General features: G+C 44.2%; 1 protein-coding gene across 4 annotated transcripts in view; it reads left to right on the top strand.

Moving 5' to 3' along the window:
- stim2b (stromal interaction molecule 2b) overlaps positions 1-12,555 on the top strand; it is a 60,250-nt gene extending 47,695 nt beyond the window's left edge. For all 4 annotated transcript variants that reach the window (XM_025905997.1, XM_005454407.4, XM_013273918.3 and 1 more), the window contains exons 5-12: positions 2,347-2,462; positions 2,581-2,758; positions 4,096-4,273; positions 4,932-5,093; positions 6,676-6,776; positions 7,482-7,720; positions 7,808-7,997; positions 10,204-12,555. In XM_025905997.1, coding sequence (XP_025761782.1) covers positions 2,347-2,462; positions 2,581-2,758; positions 4,096-4,273; positions 4,932-5,093; positions 6,676-6,776; positions 7,482-7,720; positions 7,808-7,997; positions 10,204-10,828 — 1,789 coding nt within the window. In that variant the 3' untranslated portion in view covers positions 10,829-12,555. The remainder of the gene's footprint in view (positions 1-2,346; positions 2,463-2,580; positions 2,759-4,095; positions 4,274-4,931; positions 5,094-6,675; positions 6,777-7,481; positions 7,721-7,807; positions 7,998-10,203) is intronic.
- Positions 12,556-16,424: the final 3,869 nt, after the last annotated feature.

Below are 16,424 nucleotides of genomic sequence, written 5' to 3'. Positions count from 1 at the left end.
TAAAACTACTTATAAACACACACAAACACAAAGTAACTCCACCAGAGTGCCTATTTCGGGTCACTTTTGCCGGTCCAAGCCCGGGTAAAGGAGCAGGGTTGGAATTGTGACATTAAAAAAACAATAATTGCTAAAAGAAATTTAATTTGTAGTTCTAAATAAATTCTAAATGCATGTAGGACGTTTTTTACTCACTTTAGGTCTCTTCCACGATGTTATTTCTCTCTCCAACAACATAGGTTACAATTACATTAGCGTGACCAATTATGCAAATTAGGTGATGACGTCATTTAGCGACTAATAGCGACTTTTAGGACAGCCAATAGCGATTTTCCTTACTGAGGAGTTGGCAACACTGCTTAAGAGCCCTTCTTTTGCTCTTAAATGAGAAAACTTTCCAAGGCTTGTAGGTTTTTTCTTTTCAAAGCAGGTCATGAAGTCAAACATGCAGCAGTACCCAAAAATCTATGAATGCTCTTGAACTCAGAGTGATGTCCCTGACTTCTCTGCTGTGAACCTAATCGTAGGTCGGTGGCTCAGTCTTTTAAAAGCGCTCCCAGGATATGAAAAATTCCTGCACGCAGCGCAGTGAAGATGAAATTTAATGAGCGTCGACATTACAGAAAAATATTCCGATGGACTGTGACTCACTGCACTCTGTATTTACGGCATGAGTAGACCGGAGGAAGGTGGGTGGCAGGTTATTGAAGAGCTTCATGTTACGCCACAGAGCTTATAGGAGCTGACTCATGAAGTGATGTCACAGCGAGAGGGGTAGGGTTTCATCAGCCTGCCATGTTGTCTGCGCCGATTAAGATGGTGGTGGCGGTGGTGTGAAGAAGGCGTCCTGGGAGACGTCGGTGTAGAGAAGGATTGAACTCTTTTTCTGTCACCGGGTCGAGTGTGTTTGAGCTGAGAGTGTATCACTAACTCTGTTACACTCACAGGCTGCATAAGTTTAACTGGTTTCAGCATTTTGAAGCCTCAGCATTGGCTACATTTTGGCTGTAGGCATGTTGGTTTTTATGGAGCTAATGCTAGCTAGCTTTGTTAGTAAGCTGTGCCCATAAACTAGAAGTAACGACAAATTAAATACACCATTATATAAGTCAGATAAATGAATTAAATGTTCCACCCAAACAGCTGCCCCTCCCTGAGCCTGCCTCTGATGGACGTTTCCTCCTGTTAAAAGGGAGTTTTTCCTTCCCACTGTCGCCAAAGTGCTGTAGGGTATCGACTCATTGTTGGGGGTTTGGTTCTAATAATGTAGGGTATTTATCTTAGTTTAAAACACCTGTCAATTCAGTTTAGTTTTACTTATTTAGCACCACATTCATAACAACAGTTGCCTCAAAGCACTTTATATATTAAAAAGAAATCCAAACAGTCAGATGACTGCTTATGAGCAGCACTTGGCGACAGTGGGAAGGAAAAACTCCATTTTAACAGGAAGGTAGGGGGAGCCATCTGCTGCCACGGCTTCAAAAAAGAGGGGAGGGGCCCAAAGACACATTGTGACAGAGAGAGGCAGGGTTTAGTAATTACGAAGACGACCTTTAAGGTAACTGTTGTTGTGAAATGGAACTGAACCCTAACGGCACCAGTAGCACAAACACAGATGTTGATTAGCTACACATATTTCTAACTCCAGTATCCAGATAGATTAAAACAAAAAGTTATAGACATAAAGGGAGGAAGCTATCTATGGAGGTCAGGGATGTCTTGTTTATCTGGGTGTAAATATGCTTTTTAATGCTATAAAGTTGAGCTTTTTAACATGGGGGTCTTATGCTGGGCCAAAAGATAAACTGCAGTTTTTTGCTGTTTTCATGATGTGTCTTTATGCTGTCTCGTCTAGTGTGATGTTACTAAGCTGAGTCGCTGTTAGGAGCTGCTGTTGTAATGGGTAATGTTTGTGTTGTTAGGATGAGGTCATGTGAACTCATTATAGTTTGTATTGATTTTATTTCATTTTTAATGTTTCTCTTCAGCTTAGTGTAGTTTTGGCTGTTCCTGTTGTTTAAAGCTGCTTGTCTAAGGTTTAGTTTTTATGCAGAGTGCATTTGTGTGATGTTTAAGAACTGCAATGCAAACACAGCTCCTTGCAAAATGCATGAGTCACACTCATGTGAACGCCCCGGTCTCAATAAACATGTGCATCACGTGTCCCTCTGAATGTTTCGTTAATGTTGTGCAGATAACAAACTGACAAAGGCTAAAACAAACAGCAGTTCTTATATTTCCTTATATCATGTTTAAAATGTGTTCTTTTCCACATCTAGTTTTAGTTCGCTTTAAAAACTTTGTTTAGCATTCAGTCCTGTTTTTTCTTCTCCCCCGTTTTAGAATAGCGGCAAATGAACCGTCGTTTATGTCGATGCAGCTGAAGATATTAGACCAGCGGCATAAACAAAAACTAAACCTAAAGGCGCTCGATGCAGTGCTGTTCGGCCCCCCGCTACGTAAGTATAAAGCCGCGTGTCATCACACTTCATGAATATCAGTGGAAAATGAGCTTAAAGAAAATACATGAATGGATGAAACCACCACTCTTTCTCCTGCTCGTCCTTCCCCGCACAGGTCCGCAACATAACTGGATGAAAGACTTCGTCCTGATGGTGTCCATTGTGATCGGTGTCGGGGGCTGCTGGTTTGCTTACGTGCAGAACAAGTCCAGCAAGGTGCACATCTCACAGATGATGAAGGATCTGGAGAGCTTGCAACATGCTGAGCAAAGCTTGTTAGACCTGCAGAGTCGGTAAGAGAGGGACGTGTATTAGATTTAGATGAAATACTGATTTAATGGTCACGTGCTGCCGCTCTCCTTTCACAGAGAACAGCAGCACGGTGGTGCAGCAGTTAGTGGTGACACCTCTATGGGCTGAGGCATGTTCTTCTATCTGTCCTGGCTTTGTATCACTTAAAGACTTGTTATCACTTGTTTTCATCATGCAGTGACTTCAATACAACAACGATGTCACCTTAGTTTAACACCTTAACTATCGAACTGGTAAGCTGCACTAATTAAAGCCTGAACCGTGAAATAATTGTCAGAAAATCAGAGAGGAAATTGAAGATGTACTTAATTCTTTGTCATCTAGAGCGGGTGAAATCCAAACTTTGTTTTCAAATCATTTAAAACTACAGCAGCTATTCCCACAGGCAAGAGTGCTACGGCCCACTTAAAAACCAGTAAACCCCATGGGGACCAGCCAGACTTCACTCTAATCAAAATACAAAAGAAAGTGATCCATTTGCTTCAAAATTTTATTCCAAAAACATAAACAACACAGGCTCTTGGCTATAATTTCCTAATGGTACCAAGTAATAGGCAAAGTGTTTTAAGGTCACCTGCTGCTGGGACGCAAACTTCAATAGAGATCAGTCAATTTAGGTCAGAGTAATGAGTAATTTCACAAACTAACCACCTCATGTTACCAGTTTTAATCCACTTTTTATATAAATAAATATTTTAAATGTAGTGAATTTCTGTTATTACTGTGGCCCACCTGCAGTACCTTTGTGGTCCACCGTGGGGCTCCAGCTCACACTTTGGAATTCATTGCCCTGCAGTACTTATAAAGTACTTCTAAGCATACGAATACCCCCATTTCTTCTTCTTCATTTGGCTGCGTTCTTACCCTCCATCCCAACCACATGAACTCTCTGCATCTCCTCCGTCACCACATCCGTGACTCTCCTCTGTTCCTCTTTCCCTCCTGCAGGCAGCTCCACCTTCAAAGTCGTTTACTCAGTATATCCACCATCCCTCCTCTGCACATGTCCAAACCATCTCAGCCTTTCCTGACTCCCAATGAAAACCTTCACATCTTCAGCTCAGCCTCCTGTCTTTTTCTGTCACAAATCACCCCTGACACTCGTCTCCACCCGCTCCACCATGCCAGCACTCTCTCTTTCACCTGTCATGTGCACCATTCATTGCTTTGAGTGGTTGGCCCCAGGTGTTTTAAACTCCTCCACTTTCACTACTACCCCTCTTCTCCATCTTCCCACCTGCCTCCCTCACATTTAAGAAACAGCAGTCTATTCCAGGATCTTTTCGCCTCACCGTGTATCCTTCCCGTCCTCTTCCAGGCTCGAAAAGGCTCAAGAAGAGAACCGGACAGTTGCTGTGGAGAAGCAGAACCTCGAGCTGAAGATGAGGGATGAGATTGACGGGGCCAAAAAGGAGGCTCACAGGCTCCGAGAGCTGCGAGAGGGCGCCGAATGTGAGCTGAGCCGGCTCAAATATGCCGAGGAGGAGCTTGTACAGGTACGGCTCGTTGCCCCTAACTCCTGCTCGCAAACAGATTTATTGTTAGTCAGAGTGAGGGAATCACACCCATAAACCTGCTACTATTGGCTGTTGGCTACGATGTAATTTCAGTTTCTATGACGCCATAAGGAAAATCCAGTGTATTCACATATACAACAGTCACATTTATTATCATTATGTAAATACTGAATTGTATATTCGATTCAGAGCATGAAATAAGGGATAGAGGCGAATATCTGGGACATCACAATATACGGATGTAAATGTATTCATTACTGTGGCGCAAACACCTTGAAATGAAAGGATTAATTTCATATTTTCCGCATTAAATTTTCATTTCTTCCATAAAACACCTACTTTGCATATCCTCGAGATTGCCTCATTTCCCCTCACATGAAAATACAGCACCGATATATCTCTCTGTAATGAGTTCTCTCCGTGCAGGCGAGCCAGGATTGGGCTCATTTATACACGGCGAACGCAGGACTTAAACAGTAAATGGAGTTCATTTGAAATTCGCTGAACGCTAACCTTCACTTACTGATGGCGTTTGATCGATATCCTGTGGGAAAGGGTGCTTTTTTTTGTTTGTTTGTTTAGTTTTTTGGCAGCGAATCTGATTGGACTCTTGCGTATCGCGCTCTTCCCCGTGTAGGTACGGAAAGCTCTGAAGCGAGCGGAGAAGGAGATGCAGTCGGAGCGCTCGGTGCCCGAAGCTCTTCAGAAGTGGCTCCAGCTCACGCACGAAGTGGAAGTTCAGTACTACAACATCAAGAAGCAGAGCGCCGAAAATCAGCTGTGCGTCGCCAAAGAAGAGGTAAGCGGCTAACTTTTGATAGGTTACCGCCAAGGCTCAAAAGATTACATGAGAAGGACACGAGGTTCTGGACAGAGAGCAGAAGCTGCTGCTGTGAGGATGTAACCACTAAGCTCTCCAAAGGTTACGCGCTGTGATTTGGCATGATTTCACACATCTCATGAAATGTTAATGTTTGGAAATTACTAAAAGATAAGCACTGTCAGAGATTTTAAAACATTAAAAGAAGGCCTTGCTGCCTGTTTAGGTTACTTAAAGGAATGCTGTTGGGGAGAAAAAGCCATTTATATTATGGAACTGCAAATCTGACTGCACAGGACACACTACTACTACTAAACTACTACCATTGCACCAGGTACTTTTGTATATCTCTTTACTACAGTGGCCCTGAGAGCTCAAATAGACTGCGACTAAAGAAAGCACCTCCAATCAGAAACAACGCTGAAAAAGCTAAAGGGGAAAAAAAAACATGAAAGAAAACAAATATGTTGTTGGGGAGACGATAACCTGACGGACCAGCTAAGGAAGTGACAAGCTAACAGTAAACAGCTAATAGCAAACATGTATCTACAGTATTATTGTGAATTATGTGATTGAAACGTATACTAGCCCACAACAACACTAATGAATCCTCTGCTTCTTTTAAGCGTGTCTCAGTGCGATATGTCACATTCTGGTTTCTGTCAGTTCTACAGCTGGTCCGTCAAGTCATTGTGTCCCCGGAAACGCTTGCTAGCTATTTGCTAGTGGGGTTTTTTGAGCTGCAGTGCATTTGACCTCTCCACCGTACTTCATCTCAAGCGCTCTTACAGAGAAGGCTCAGCAGTGCGTTGCATCCTAGCAGGCGCGTAACTACTCCGTGATCTTTTGCCTGGTAAATAGTGAAGAAATAGGACCAAATTATTCAGCACATGTTTCTTTGTCACCTGCATCTGGCAGAACCTCATAATGGACTTGAGCTGAAGATCCTCTCCATTAGATGCAAATAGACAGTGAATGAGTTTACATCAGCTACATTAATCTGGCTTACAGCAGAGAAAGATTTAGTGCAGTGATCAGACGTTTTAGGTAAAGATGCCGTTTTTTTTTGTTTCCACTCAATTTAACAAAGACTTGGGAGGGAGTTTATATTCTATCATATTAGCTTCTCTTTATTGGCTTCCTGCTCTTTTTTCAGCTGTTTCCTTTAGCTTGTCTCATCTCTGTCTCATCCTATCCCCAACATCCTCCTCTGTCACAGCACCTCTCCTTCATTACATCCATGAATCTCCTCTGTGGTCCATCTTTGTACATTTTATCCACTATCCCACCGCTGCACACGTCCAAACCATCTCAGCCTTGCTTCTTTAACTTTACCTCCTCTGACTCACCGCTAAGACCAGAATTTGATGTAAATGTCGTCTTTTTTCTTTCTCACAGGGGACTTTTTCATGTCTGGGGTGTGTCTTTACATCACATGGTGTATAAAGTCCCTTTAGATGATGGTTGTTCTGAACTATCACTATTAAAAAAGGAAAATTTGAGCTGATGTTAAGCTGAAATTCCAGCCAAAGTAACTCTCTGTTTTTTTTTCCCATTTCAGGCAGAGAAAATAAAAAAGAAGAGAGGTTCTGTGTTTGGGACTCTTCACGTAGCCCACAGCTCGTCACTGGATGAGGTGGACCACAAGATACTAGAAGCAAAGTAAGAAAGAGAGACTCTAATGTGCAGATTGCAATAAGAAATATCACCTGATATAGATTTATAAGGAGGCATTTATAACAGAAGTGCTGCACGCTTCATGACGTGATCTTAAAGGTGTTCAACAGCTAAAAGTAAACACAGGAAGAGAGGATTTGTTTCAGCCGGGTGTGATCTGGCAGTCAGGTGTATAGACAGGATGTCAGTGAGGCTTTTCGTGCCTTTTTACACCAACGATGACTTTATCCTTGGCGGCTTTGCTTTGTGTGGGGATTAAATACTTTTGCTTGAGCCATCAGAGCGCTCAATGCATTTAAGAAAAACAGCTCTACAATGTCAAGTTCTTGCCTGCTTGTGTGTTTTTTGCTAGTTTTGTTCTTTTTACCACATAAAGCTTTTACGTTTATGGGTCGATAAACACAATGAGATGTATTTAATATATTCAGAGCTCTTGGAGAAGCTACGTACCAACACTGAGGTAAACAATTCATCTGTGTTCAAAAGAGGAAGATCAAGAGTGAGAACAGAGTGAAAGTGTTAGACACAAGTCCAAATCCGTAAACCCTGATGGATCAAAACAAAGTTGGCGTCTTACTGAGTCTGACTGGAGAGTGTTGATTGGTAATCTGAAGCAGAATAAGCTCAGTGTTTGCATGTTTTTCTAATTTAACTGAGTCTGACTTATTCGTTCGTTCGTCATAACTTTAGAAAAGCCCTGTCGGAGGTAACGGCGTGCCTGAGGGAGCGGCTCCACCGCTGGCAGCAGATCGAGAAGCTCTGCGGCTTCCCTGTTGTCAATAATTCGGGTCTGCCGAGCCTGACCGCCAGCCTCTACTCAGACCACAGCTGGGTGGTGATGCCGCGAGTCTCGGTTCCCCCCTACCCCATCGCGGGAGGAGTGGACGACCTGGACGAGGACACGCCTCCCATCATTCCACAGTTCACAGGTGAGCGAGGCGCCAGAGGACGCCGACACTTTGTCAGATGTCATAAATATTAACGTCTCCATTTGCCTCTCCTCATTCCTCCTCCAGGGACTACGTTGATTCGTCCCGCACTGACACGCAACAGCAGCATGTGCCGTTCCCGCCGGAGCCTGCTGAGCTCCCCGCAGTCCTCGCTGATGTCTGCAGACCCAGACCTGCTGTCCATGGCGAGCTCGTCCCTCTCCTATCGCCCCGAGGCAGACGACGACATTATCATGTTTAACTCTGAGCGAAGGGGGTATGTGTGGCCATGTGTTTGTGTGTGTGAAGTTTTTGGATTTGCAAAAAGACTCAAAAGAGAAACATTTTACAAACTTTCCTCAGGTTCTTCGTGCCATTTTAGCTCCTAAAAATAGGATTTCATGCGCTAATGTTTCAAATACATACATTTCCTTCTGCTGTTAGTTGCCGTAGCACCTCTTTTCCGACCTCTGTTCAGCACCTCATTAAAATACCCCGACTGCTCTGATCAGTCAGCAGGTCTAGCAAAGTCTAGTTTTGGTTATGTAACAACATCACAGCATTCAGCCCTTTGTTTGAACCACTGACAGACCAAGAGCAAAGGAGCGGCTCGGCCTCGCTGAAGGATTCAGAGGAACTAGAGACATTTTCAGGATCATTTGTCTGTCAGCAAAATAACTCAGAACCTGTCCAGCTGCATTTAGAGAGACTTGATGGTAGAGGCTGAACCTGACTGAGGGAAGAATACTTTAAAGGAGTTTTAAACTTCTGTGTCAAATTTACGCCGTAGATAGGTCGTAACCTAACACCTCTCACGTCCAGCTAATCAGTACTTTAGATTCCTCCTGTGGACTTTTGGCTGCTTTTGACCGGAGCGTTTGAATTTATCAGTGATAGAATAACAATCATCACATTAATATAAGGAAAAACAATCATTGTGTCAAATATAAAGACTCTCATATATTTGCTGAAACTATAAGAATGTACCAAAGAGGTAAACTTGAGGGGCAAGCATGAATGCTGGCAACGGTGTCGGCTACTTCCCTTCAGTTAGCCTCCACAAAGATTCACCACAGAAGTCAGAATGAGCCGTCAAACGTCGGTGGGATACAGAAAAGTTAGTTTGAACTGCAGATTACGTCCATAGACCTGGAAATGCTGAAATTGCTCTTTTTTTTTGGTTCCAAATAGTGTTTAAAGTCTTAAAAGTTGCTGTTATTGTTTGTTTTGTTTTTTTAATTTAGAGCTCTCCCGTGGATATACAAGCCACATTAGCTGTGCAACATGCGAGCACCAATGATTTTGGTAATGGATTTGGAGGGCAGCCAAAAACACAACATTTGCACTGTGTTCTCTGAGGCGGATACAGAGTTAGCAGTAGGGGCTCCAAAGACAAGTAACTGCGGCAGACTGTGAGGTACCGCGTTGTTTTCTTTTATCAGGGCGTGCTACAGTAGCAGCTAGGCGCATGTGTTACGTAGTGATGTCAGTAGGTTGCAGGACAAAAGCCTGGACTTCAAAATAAAGCGCTACCGGGAGTTCAAGTTCTATGTTTTCTGTGAGAGAGAATAAATGTAACATCAAGGAAAGGAAAAAATACACCAACATGTGATATCCCAGCAGACATTTCTACGTTAAATAACCGTCGGCTGCCGGTCTTTTCTCAACGTTTAGTTACGGCTGAAAAATGGTTCCAAAAGTTGAACTTGTGTCACAGACGTGGAGTCGAGAGAGAGATGATCCATAAATATTTTCTATTATCTCTAACTGATAAAAGAATTAATAAAAAATAACAAGAAGGAAAAAAGTCGCAACTCATTAGTGACTCAGTCTGACACTTGTGGGTGCAGCATCTCTGTACAACCTCTTTTCCAGTAACACCAACTCGGCTCACCTGACTTGTCTTTTAGGGTTTTCCATTAGGTGGTCGTAGCTGGGAGCCGATAATGTGATTCATATTTCTCACTTTGTCAGAGACAGTTTGTAAGAGACCCGATCTTTACTCTGCACTCAAACAACGTCGACATCCGTCCGTCTGCGGTTCGGTTCTTGGGGTCTGAAACCGACACCACCTGGCAGTTTAGACCAGGAAAATCTAAATGATGGTGGAGTTCCTATCGTGTGCTGGGATGTTCACTTGAAATCTGGCAATAAATATTTGTCATTAGGAAAATGCAAAAATGAAAATAAAAGCCTCTGATCCAGGGACTGAATGTTCTCAGGAGCGTCTTCCCTCAGATGGTTTTAGCATCGCTGGAAGACGAGTGAGTGGATATTTAAGGCGATTCAGTGCCGTGTCGTCCAGTCGTAGAGCAGAGACAAAGACAATCCATCAGGTGATCAGGAAACCGAGAGGGGAAGTGACTGAACATGCATGCAGGGACATTTAGAGAAAGGCTAACTTTAAAGTAGCACATATAGAAGATGTTTTTTCAGTGTTGTTTATCAGTCTGTGACCAGCCTTGTCTGCTCTCCTTTATTAGGGAGGCGTCTCAGGAGGGCAGCTCCGACACAGACTCTCTGAGCTCAGTGGGCCGCAAGTCGCTGCACAACCCCTGCTCAGTGACCTCGGAGATCCCCTACCGCAAGATCTCCCGCGAGGAGCTGCTGCTGTTCACCCAGACCGCAGAGCGCCCTGCATCCACCACCTCCACCACCCACACCAGCAGCAGCAGCGGCAGTCTCAGGGACTCCACGCCTCCTCCTCTGCCTCCCACCCCGGCCACCACACCTTCAGGCCCGCCCTCCACCTCGCCTTCCCCGGCCTTGGAGCACCATCAGTTTGCACAAAGAGGCTCGCCCGACCTCACCCGCATCGTACCCGAGTCCCAGAGCGGACGGCAGGGGAACGTGACCTCTCCGACGGGCAAGGGCATGTACAACGGCATCCTGGAGAAGTCCTACAGCTTCGGCCAGCTGCCGGCAAGCATGCTACCTAATGTGGGGCGCCACCCGTCTCTTACCTCCCTGGACCCGGAGGACCGGAGTCTGGGAAGGGATTACAAGCTCCAGAGCACGTCCTCCCAGGACTCCTGCGACAACGGAGAGAAAATCAGGCGCGCGTCCTCAAAAACATATTTAAAAAACATATTTAAAAAGAAAAAATAAAACTTGAGTGTGTGTGTGTGTGTGTGTGTGAGAGAGAGAGAGAGAGAAAATCAAATCTTAAAAAGTTGTTTTAGCCCTAATATTAAAACAATGGACGTCACTGTAAGCTAAAGCATTTCATTTTCTCTCTTAAGTTCTTCTTTTCGTCAAGATGGAATGTAGCTCAGTCTGGGTGCCTTTAAACGCCTCCCCAGGCTGATAGCCTTATTTTTCAACAATGCCTTTTTATTTAGTCACTCACAGGGAAACCTGCAAAAGGTCAAGTCAGCGAAAAGGTCAAAGGTCATACTTGTTCACCGTCTTCTCTTAATTTTATCCCGAGTTTGAACCAAAAAGCCACTCATGTCAAAGGATGTAAAAGGTGCAGTCTGTGTATGTTTAGCACATGTTGAGCAGAGAGAGAGAGAAGGGAGGCGGGGCTCGCGGTTCCTACTGGGACGCTCGCTTTCAGTGGTGACAGCGGCACACGAGCACGTCCATTAAATCAAAAGGTTGTGCAAACCATTTTTTGGCCGATTCCTTTCTCACGCGCCCCAACTTACTTCTTTCCGATCAAATGATGGATTGCATCTTGCAAAGTGTTTGCATCCTAAACATGTGTACTTGACTAATTTCCTTTGATGGGGGGGAAAAACAAAAAAAATCCTGCTAAAAGTTTGTTGCACTACTGCTTTCCTGCTGTTCTGGGAAACAGCCGCTGCTCGCGGAGGACATTTGGAAATCGACACACAGAGATGAGAAGAATGCACGGGCAGCTGCACTGAGGATGGAAGCACATAATGCCAGAGCCAAATTATGTGATCGGTCCCAGTGCCACTGTTTATGCTCGTCTCCGTATATAAATATATATATATGCGTACTTTGTTTTCACTTTATTATGTTCTTACAAATGTTTTTAAATGGATTAACGGTGGGAATGGCGATGATTTGACCTTAATGAATATGCAGACTTAACTCACACCAGTCACTTTCCCTGTACTCTAGCCTCCCCGTTATTACTTGATTACCTGCTTCCTGTAGCCATAAATAAACGTTAAACGTACATTTCTGTTTCCAAACTTCTAGATTTTTGGGTCAGATTGGCTTTAAACATTCATGCTGTATTTAAGGATGCACAAGACAGTCGCTATCAGCGTTCACAGACACTACACGGCGAGGATCATCTGTTCAGGAGAACAAAAACAACGATAAAATAAGAGACTTTCTGATCTGGATCTGATCAGTACACCAGTCCCCGCCTCTCTCTCCCCACTACCCCCAACCGCCACCACCACACACTAAGCTCGAAGCTGACCCACGCAATACGGTCCCGCTCCTCACCTCTGGGCCCGCAACCGAGCGCACTGATGTCAAAGAGCTCCTGCTTCACACTGTGATTTCTGGCTTCTTCCCCTTCATCCCGGACCTGGCTGTCACTGCTGCAACTCAACTCGCCCGGCCACGTGCCTGGCAAACGTGATGGGGTGGGCGTGGGGGGGGCGATGCCACGCACGAGGTTGCGTCTCGAGTGTCAGCACGGCACGGTGAAGCGAGTGTTTTTAAATAAATATATGTTTGGAAGCTTGTGGACGACGCAGCACACGATGAAGGAAGACAGGCCTGCGAGACGAGGAGGACACGAATGTTTACGAGACATTAGGTTGTTTTTTTTGGAGAACATTTTCTGTGTGAATATTTGTATACGGTAGAAGAATTAATAAATAAATAAAAAAAATGGAGGCATCGGAGATGTTTCAGTGTCATGTTTGCAGCAGCACTTCATGCTTGTTTTGTCTGTTTCATAAAAACCCATTAGAGAAGGTGCTACGAGATTATTTGCTCATTTTCTCTAATTGTGACCAAAGAAGAGGACAGATCGAACAGAAATATTAAACTGAGTTGCAATCTGTAAACATTATAGATTAAGCTCAGTTCGCCTGATATAAAGAGTACTAAATCATTGGGTTTTTTCTGCAGGTTTTCTGATATTGCAGACACTTTAATAAATGTATAACCAATAAAAAATAAACAGCTTCTCAAACTTAAGAATGCTGGATATAAAAGCTTATACTAAAACAGATCAGCCCCTCTGACACCAGTTTGCCCCATTCTGATGCTCAGTTTGACCTTCAGCAGGTCATCCTGATCATATCTGCATGCCTAAGTGCACTAAGTTGCTGACGCGTGATTGGTTGGATTAGACATTTGCCTTAACGACTGGTGAATAGCTATACCTAATAAAGTGGCTGATAGGTGTATGAGTCTGTCTAGTAGTGTGTCTTTTGTCCTGTCTCCCCTCACCCCCAGTCGGTCGTGGCAGATGGCTGCCCGTCCTTGTGCCTGCTTCTGCTGGAGGTTTCTTCCTGTTAAAAGGGAGTTTTTCTTTCCCACTGTCGCCAAAGTGCTTCCTCGTCTGATTGTAGTTGTTTCTTTCTAATATTGTAGGTGCTATATACATAAAACTTAACTGAATCACACAAAACACAGGACAAAAACCAAAACTCCTACGCTGTCACTATGAATGATGGAGGTTTAAAGCTCCTGTTTTAAAAACAAGCAGATGGAACAAGCAGGCTGTAACTGCTACCTGATCGAAGCACCTGGAGTTCACCAAGTAAGATATGCTCACTTTCCATAATGATGGTTTTTGATTTTTGAAATCATTTAATACGGATGATGAAGGTCAGGAAGGATGGCATCAGAGTCATTAGTGCCTGTATAAAGGCTGAGAGTGTTTTTCTTGATCAGCTGATGGTTGAAATGATCAATTATCCCCCCCCTCAAAAAACTTTGCTGAACTAAATCGCACCAGCATTTTGAAAGTCTTCAGCATAAACCCACCCAGCTGAGCTAAAAGTTTGACTTGTGACTTCCCACAGGAAAAAAAACCCCCTCCCTGATCCAGCTTTTTTGAAGCCCTACATCCTCCTCACAGCAGTACACAGAAGTGCGGGGTGGGGGGGGAAAAAAATATCATTCTGACACCCCCATTTGTCTTGCGAGTCGGGAAACGGTGAAACACAGAAGAAAAGCATGCATGATTGCTTTATCAATATAAAGTGAACGTAATGAAACTTGCGTTGATGGTTCATCAATTTGGCACACCAGGAGAGGAGCGGGGACGTCTGCTGGTGATGAATGTGTTGTTTGGGTGCTACTGTACACAGCAACAAATCCCAGCCTTTCACACAGGCCTGCCTTTTCTTTCTTTCTTTCTTTTTTAAGCCCCCCGCCCGGTGGGATGCAGTTGCTGCTGCACCCACATGGCGTCAGCAGAGCACCAGGAGAGAAAGCCTCAGGAGCCACTCCCTAACGGTGAAGTCTGCTGAGTGTCGGTGCAGGCTGGTGAATGCTGTGAAGGACCAGAGTCAGGCTTGTTTCTTTTGTCAGATGGAGCACGCACAGAGAGACACAGAGGAAGCTCCAGACCCTGTGAATGTGTTTTGATCTAACGGCTAATCTGATCATCTTTTAGTTCACTGTAATTTGGTATAGAAGATTGATTCTGCACTCACTCTGCGAAAATTGGCTTCCTATACGGATATAGTGCCAAATTACATTTCTTGTAATAAGTGTAGAAGCTAGATGCAGTTCAGAAGCTTCAAATTGCATGTTTGCAGTAAAGTATCACCCCTGTTCCAAAGGTGCACCGATACTCGACTAGCTGCCCAGCAACAAAACAGGAAAACACCGGGAAACTAACTTCTTGAGGTGAGCCGATGAATGAGGACAGATACACCGACAACAGTTTCCCAGTAAGATCTCTGTGCTGGTATGTCTCGACCTGGGCGGTTTAGCAGTGCTGCAGAATACACTGGTGTTATGCAAAAGAATGTGCACAGCAGCTGTGCATGTGTGAATATGTAATATGTGTACGTATCCACATACTTTTGAACATGCATGCTTGTGGATGCACGATCAGAACCAAACCTTTGAGACAAATCTGGAGTGAGATGAGGTCAAAAGTATGTGGACACTATTTTTTAAAGCCATTTTACTGCTCAAACATTCACTCCCAAATCGTGGCATTGCTCAAACACAGGAGGCTAGGTCATCTATTCCCGCACCTCCACAATATCTAAAGCGGTGCATGACTCAGCTTGTAGTTTCTTTTCTTGCTCCTTAAATAATGCTGCAGAACAAACATCTTCACAGTGGTGCATTTAAAACTGGATTCAGCTGCTTCTTTGTCCCATATTGTCTTTCTACTTTCCTCCTCTCTGCTTCCTCTCTATCCTCGCAGGAGCACTGCAGGTTGGGGGGGACACGTTGCGGATATTTATGGCCCCCCAAGATCGGCACTGCAGTGTTGTAATTGGCCCCACAATGACGCTAATGCTCAGGAAGAGGAGTGTTGTGTATGGGAGCAGAAAGTGATGCAATGCTCTGGCAGAAGATGGCAGATCCTCCCTTTAATGAATGCTGTTAGAAAAGGTAATGAATAGACGGAGGGCTTAAAGGCACACATACGTAAAGGGAATGTGTATCAGCGAGGCTTTTACCCAACCTGCCACTGTGCTATATCTCTCCCTCCTCAGTCTACCATTCCTCTCTGCCAAAATCAGCCTCTCTCCTTTCTTTATCCCCATCACTCAACTCTCTCTCCCTCTCTCGTTTGGATCCCATTCCATTGCGGTGTAATGGGTTTATTAGTGTGGTTAATGCACTGTGACCTACTGGGGCTTGCCGTCTACCTTTTTCCATCCACGGAGAGAGAGAGAAAAAAAAGGTTGAATGTTTTTTAAAAGGGAAGCAGAAACAGGAATGAGCTATAAAAGGGGGCAGCATTAAAGGAAGGGAGAAAGCCCGTTTTTAGGAACAAACTCACAGTAAAGAACGAAGTAAATGAAGACAAACTAACAGAAATTGTTCATCGCTTTGCCAAATCCAGAAAAAAGGAAAACAGAAGCTGTGAACGCCGGGTGCCAGTGCAGCTTCGCGCACACTCTCGACCATTATACTCGACAGCAGCAGAGAGACGTCCTAAACAGCCTGGGATAGTCAAAATTGATGGCTGCCGTGTTTACCCAGACTGAGGCAGACAAAGTCAGCTTTGGAACCAGACGTGCTCACTGCAAATTAATGTTTCTGCTCCAAAACTCTGCGAGAGAGACCTGCAACCAGTTTGTGGTATAATGAAGCCGTTTCAGGTGGGACCGTGGTGTTCTTCTGTCACCAAGAGTGGAGCCAAAACAGATTTAGAGAGCGGAAGGGCTTCACCTGCGAGGGGTTTTTCCTTCCCACTGTCGCCAAGTGCTTGCTCATAGAGGGCAGTCTGATTGTTATAATAGAAAGCACCCTGTGGTGACTAAAACTGAATTGAATGGAAATAAGTATCAAAAAATGAGTTATTATTACTCGAAAGGTATCATTTGTAGTGACAAACACTGTCAGGGAACTGTTAACCGAATCTGCAGTTTGTACTTTTTTTGTGTCTTTCAGCTCATTGTTTTGGTATCGCTACCTTCAACTTTCCTATTTTGACTGACTCTCTCCAAAGTTAGCACCATTTTTTCCAGCACATAGTCTGCATAAAAACACAGCCATGTCTTAAATCAGCCCACTGTTTGTGGACCATTTTGAAGCCAAAAGTTTGGCCTTTTTACTGTCATCCCCC

Source organism: Oreochromis niloticus, linkage group LG3 (assembly GCF_001858045.2).
Source record: "Oreochromis niloticus isolate F11D_XX linkage group LG3, O_niloticus_UMD_NMBU, whole genome shotgun sequence".
NCBI lineage: Eukaryota > Metazoa > Chordata > Actinopteri > Cichliformes > Cichlidae > Oreochromis > Oreochromis niloticus.
Note: the sequence above shows the minus strand (reverse complement) of the source record. Positions and strands in the feature narration are given on the sequence as shown.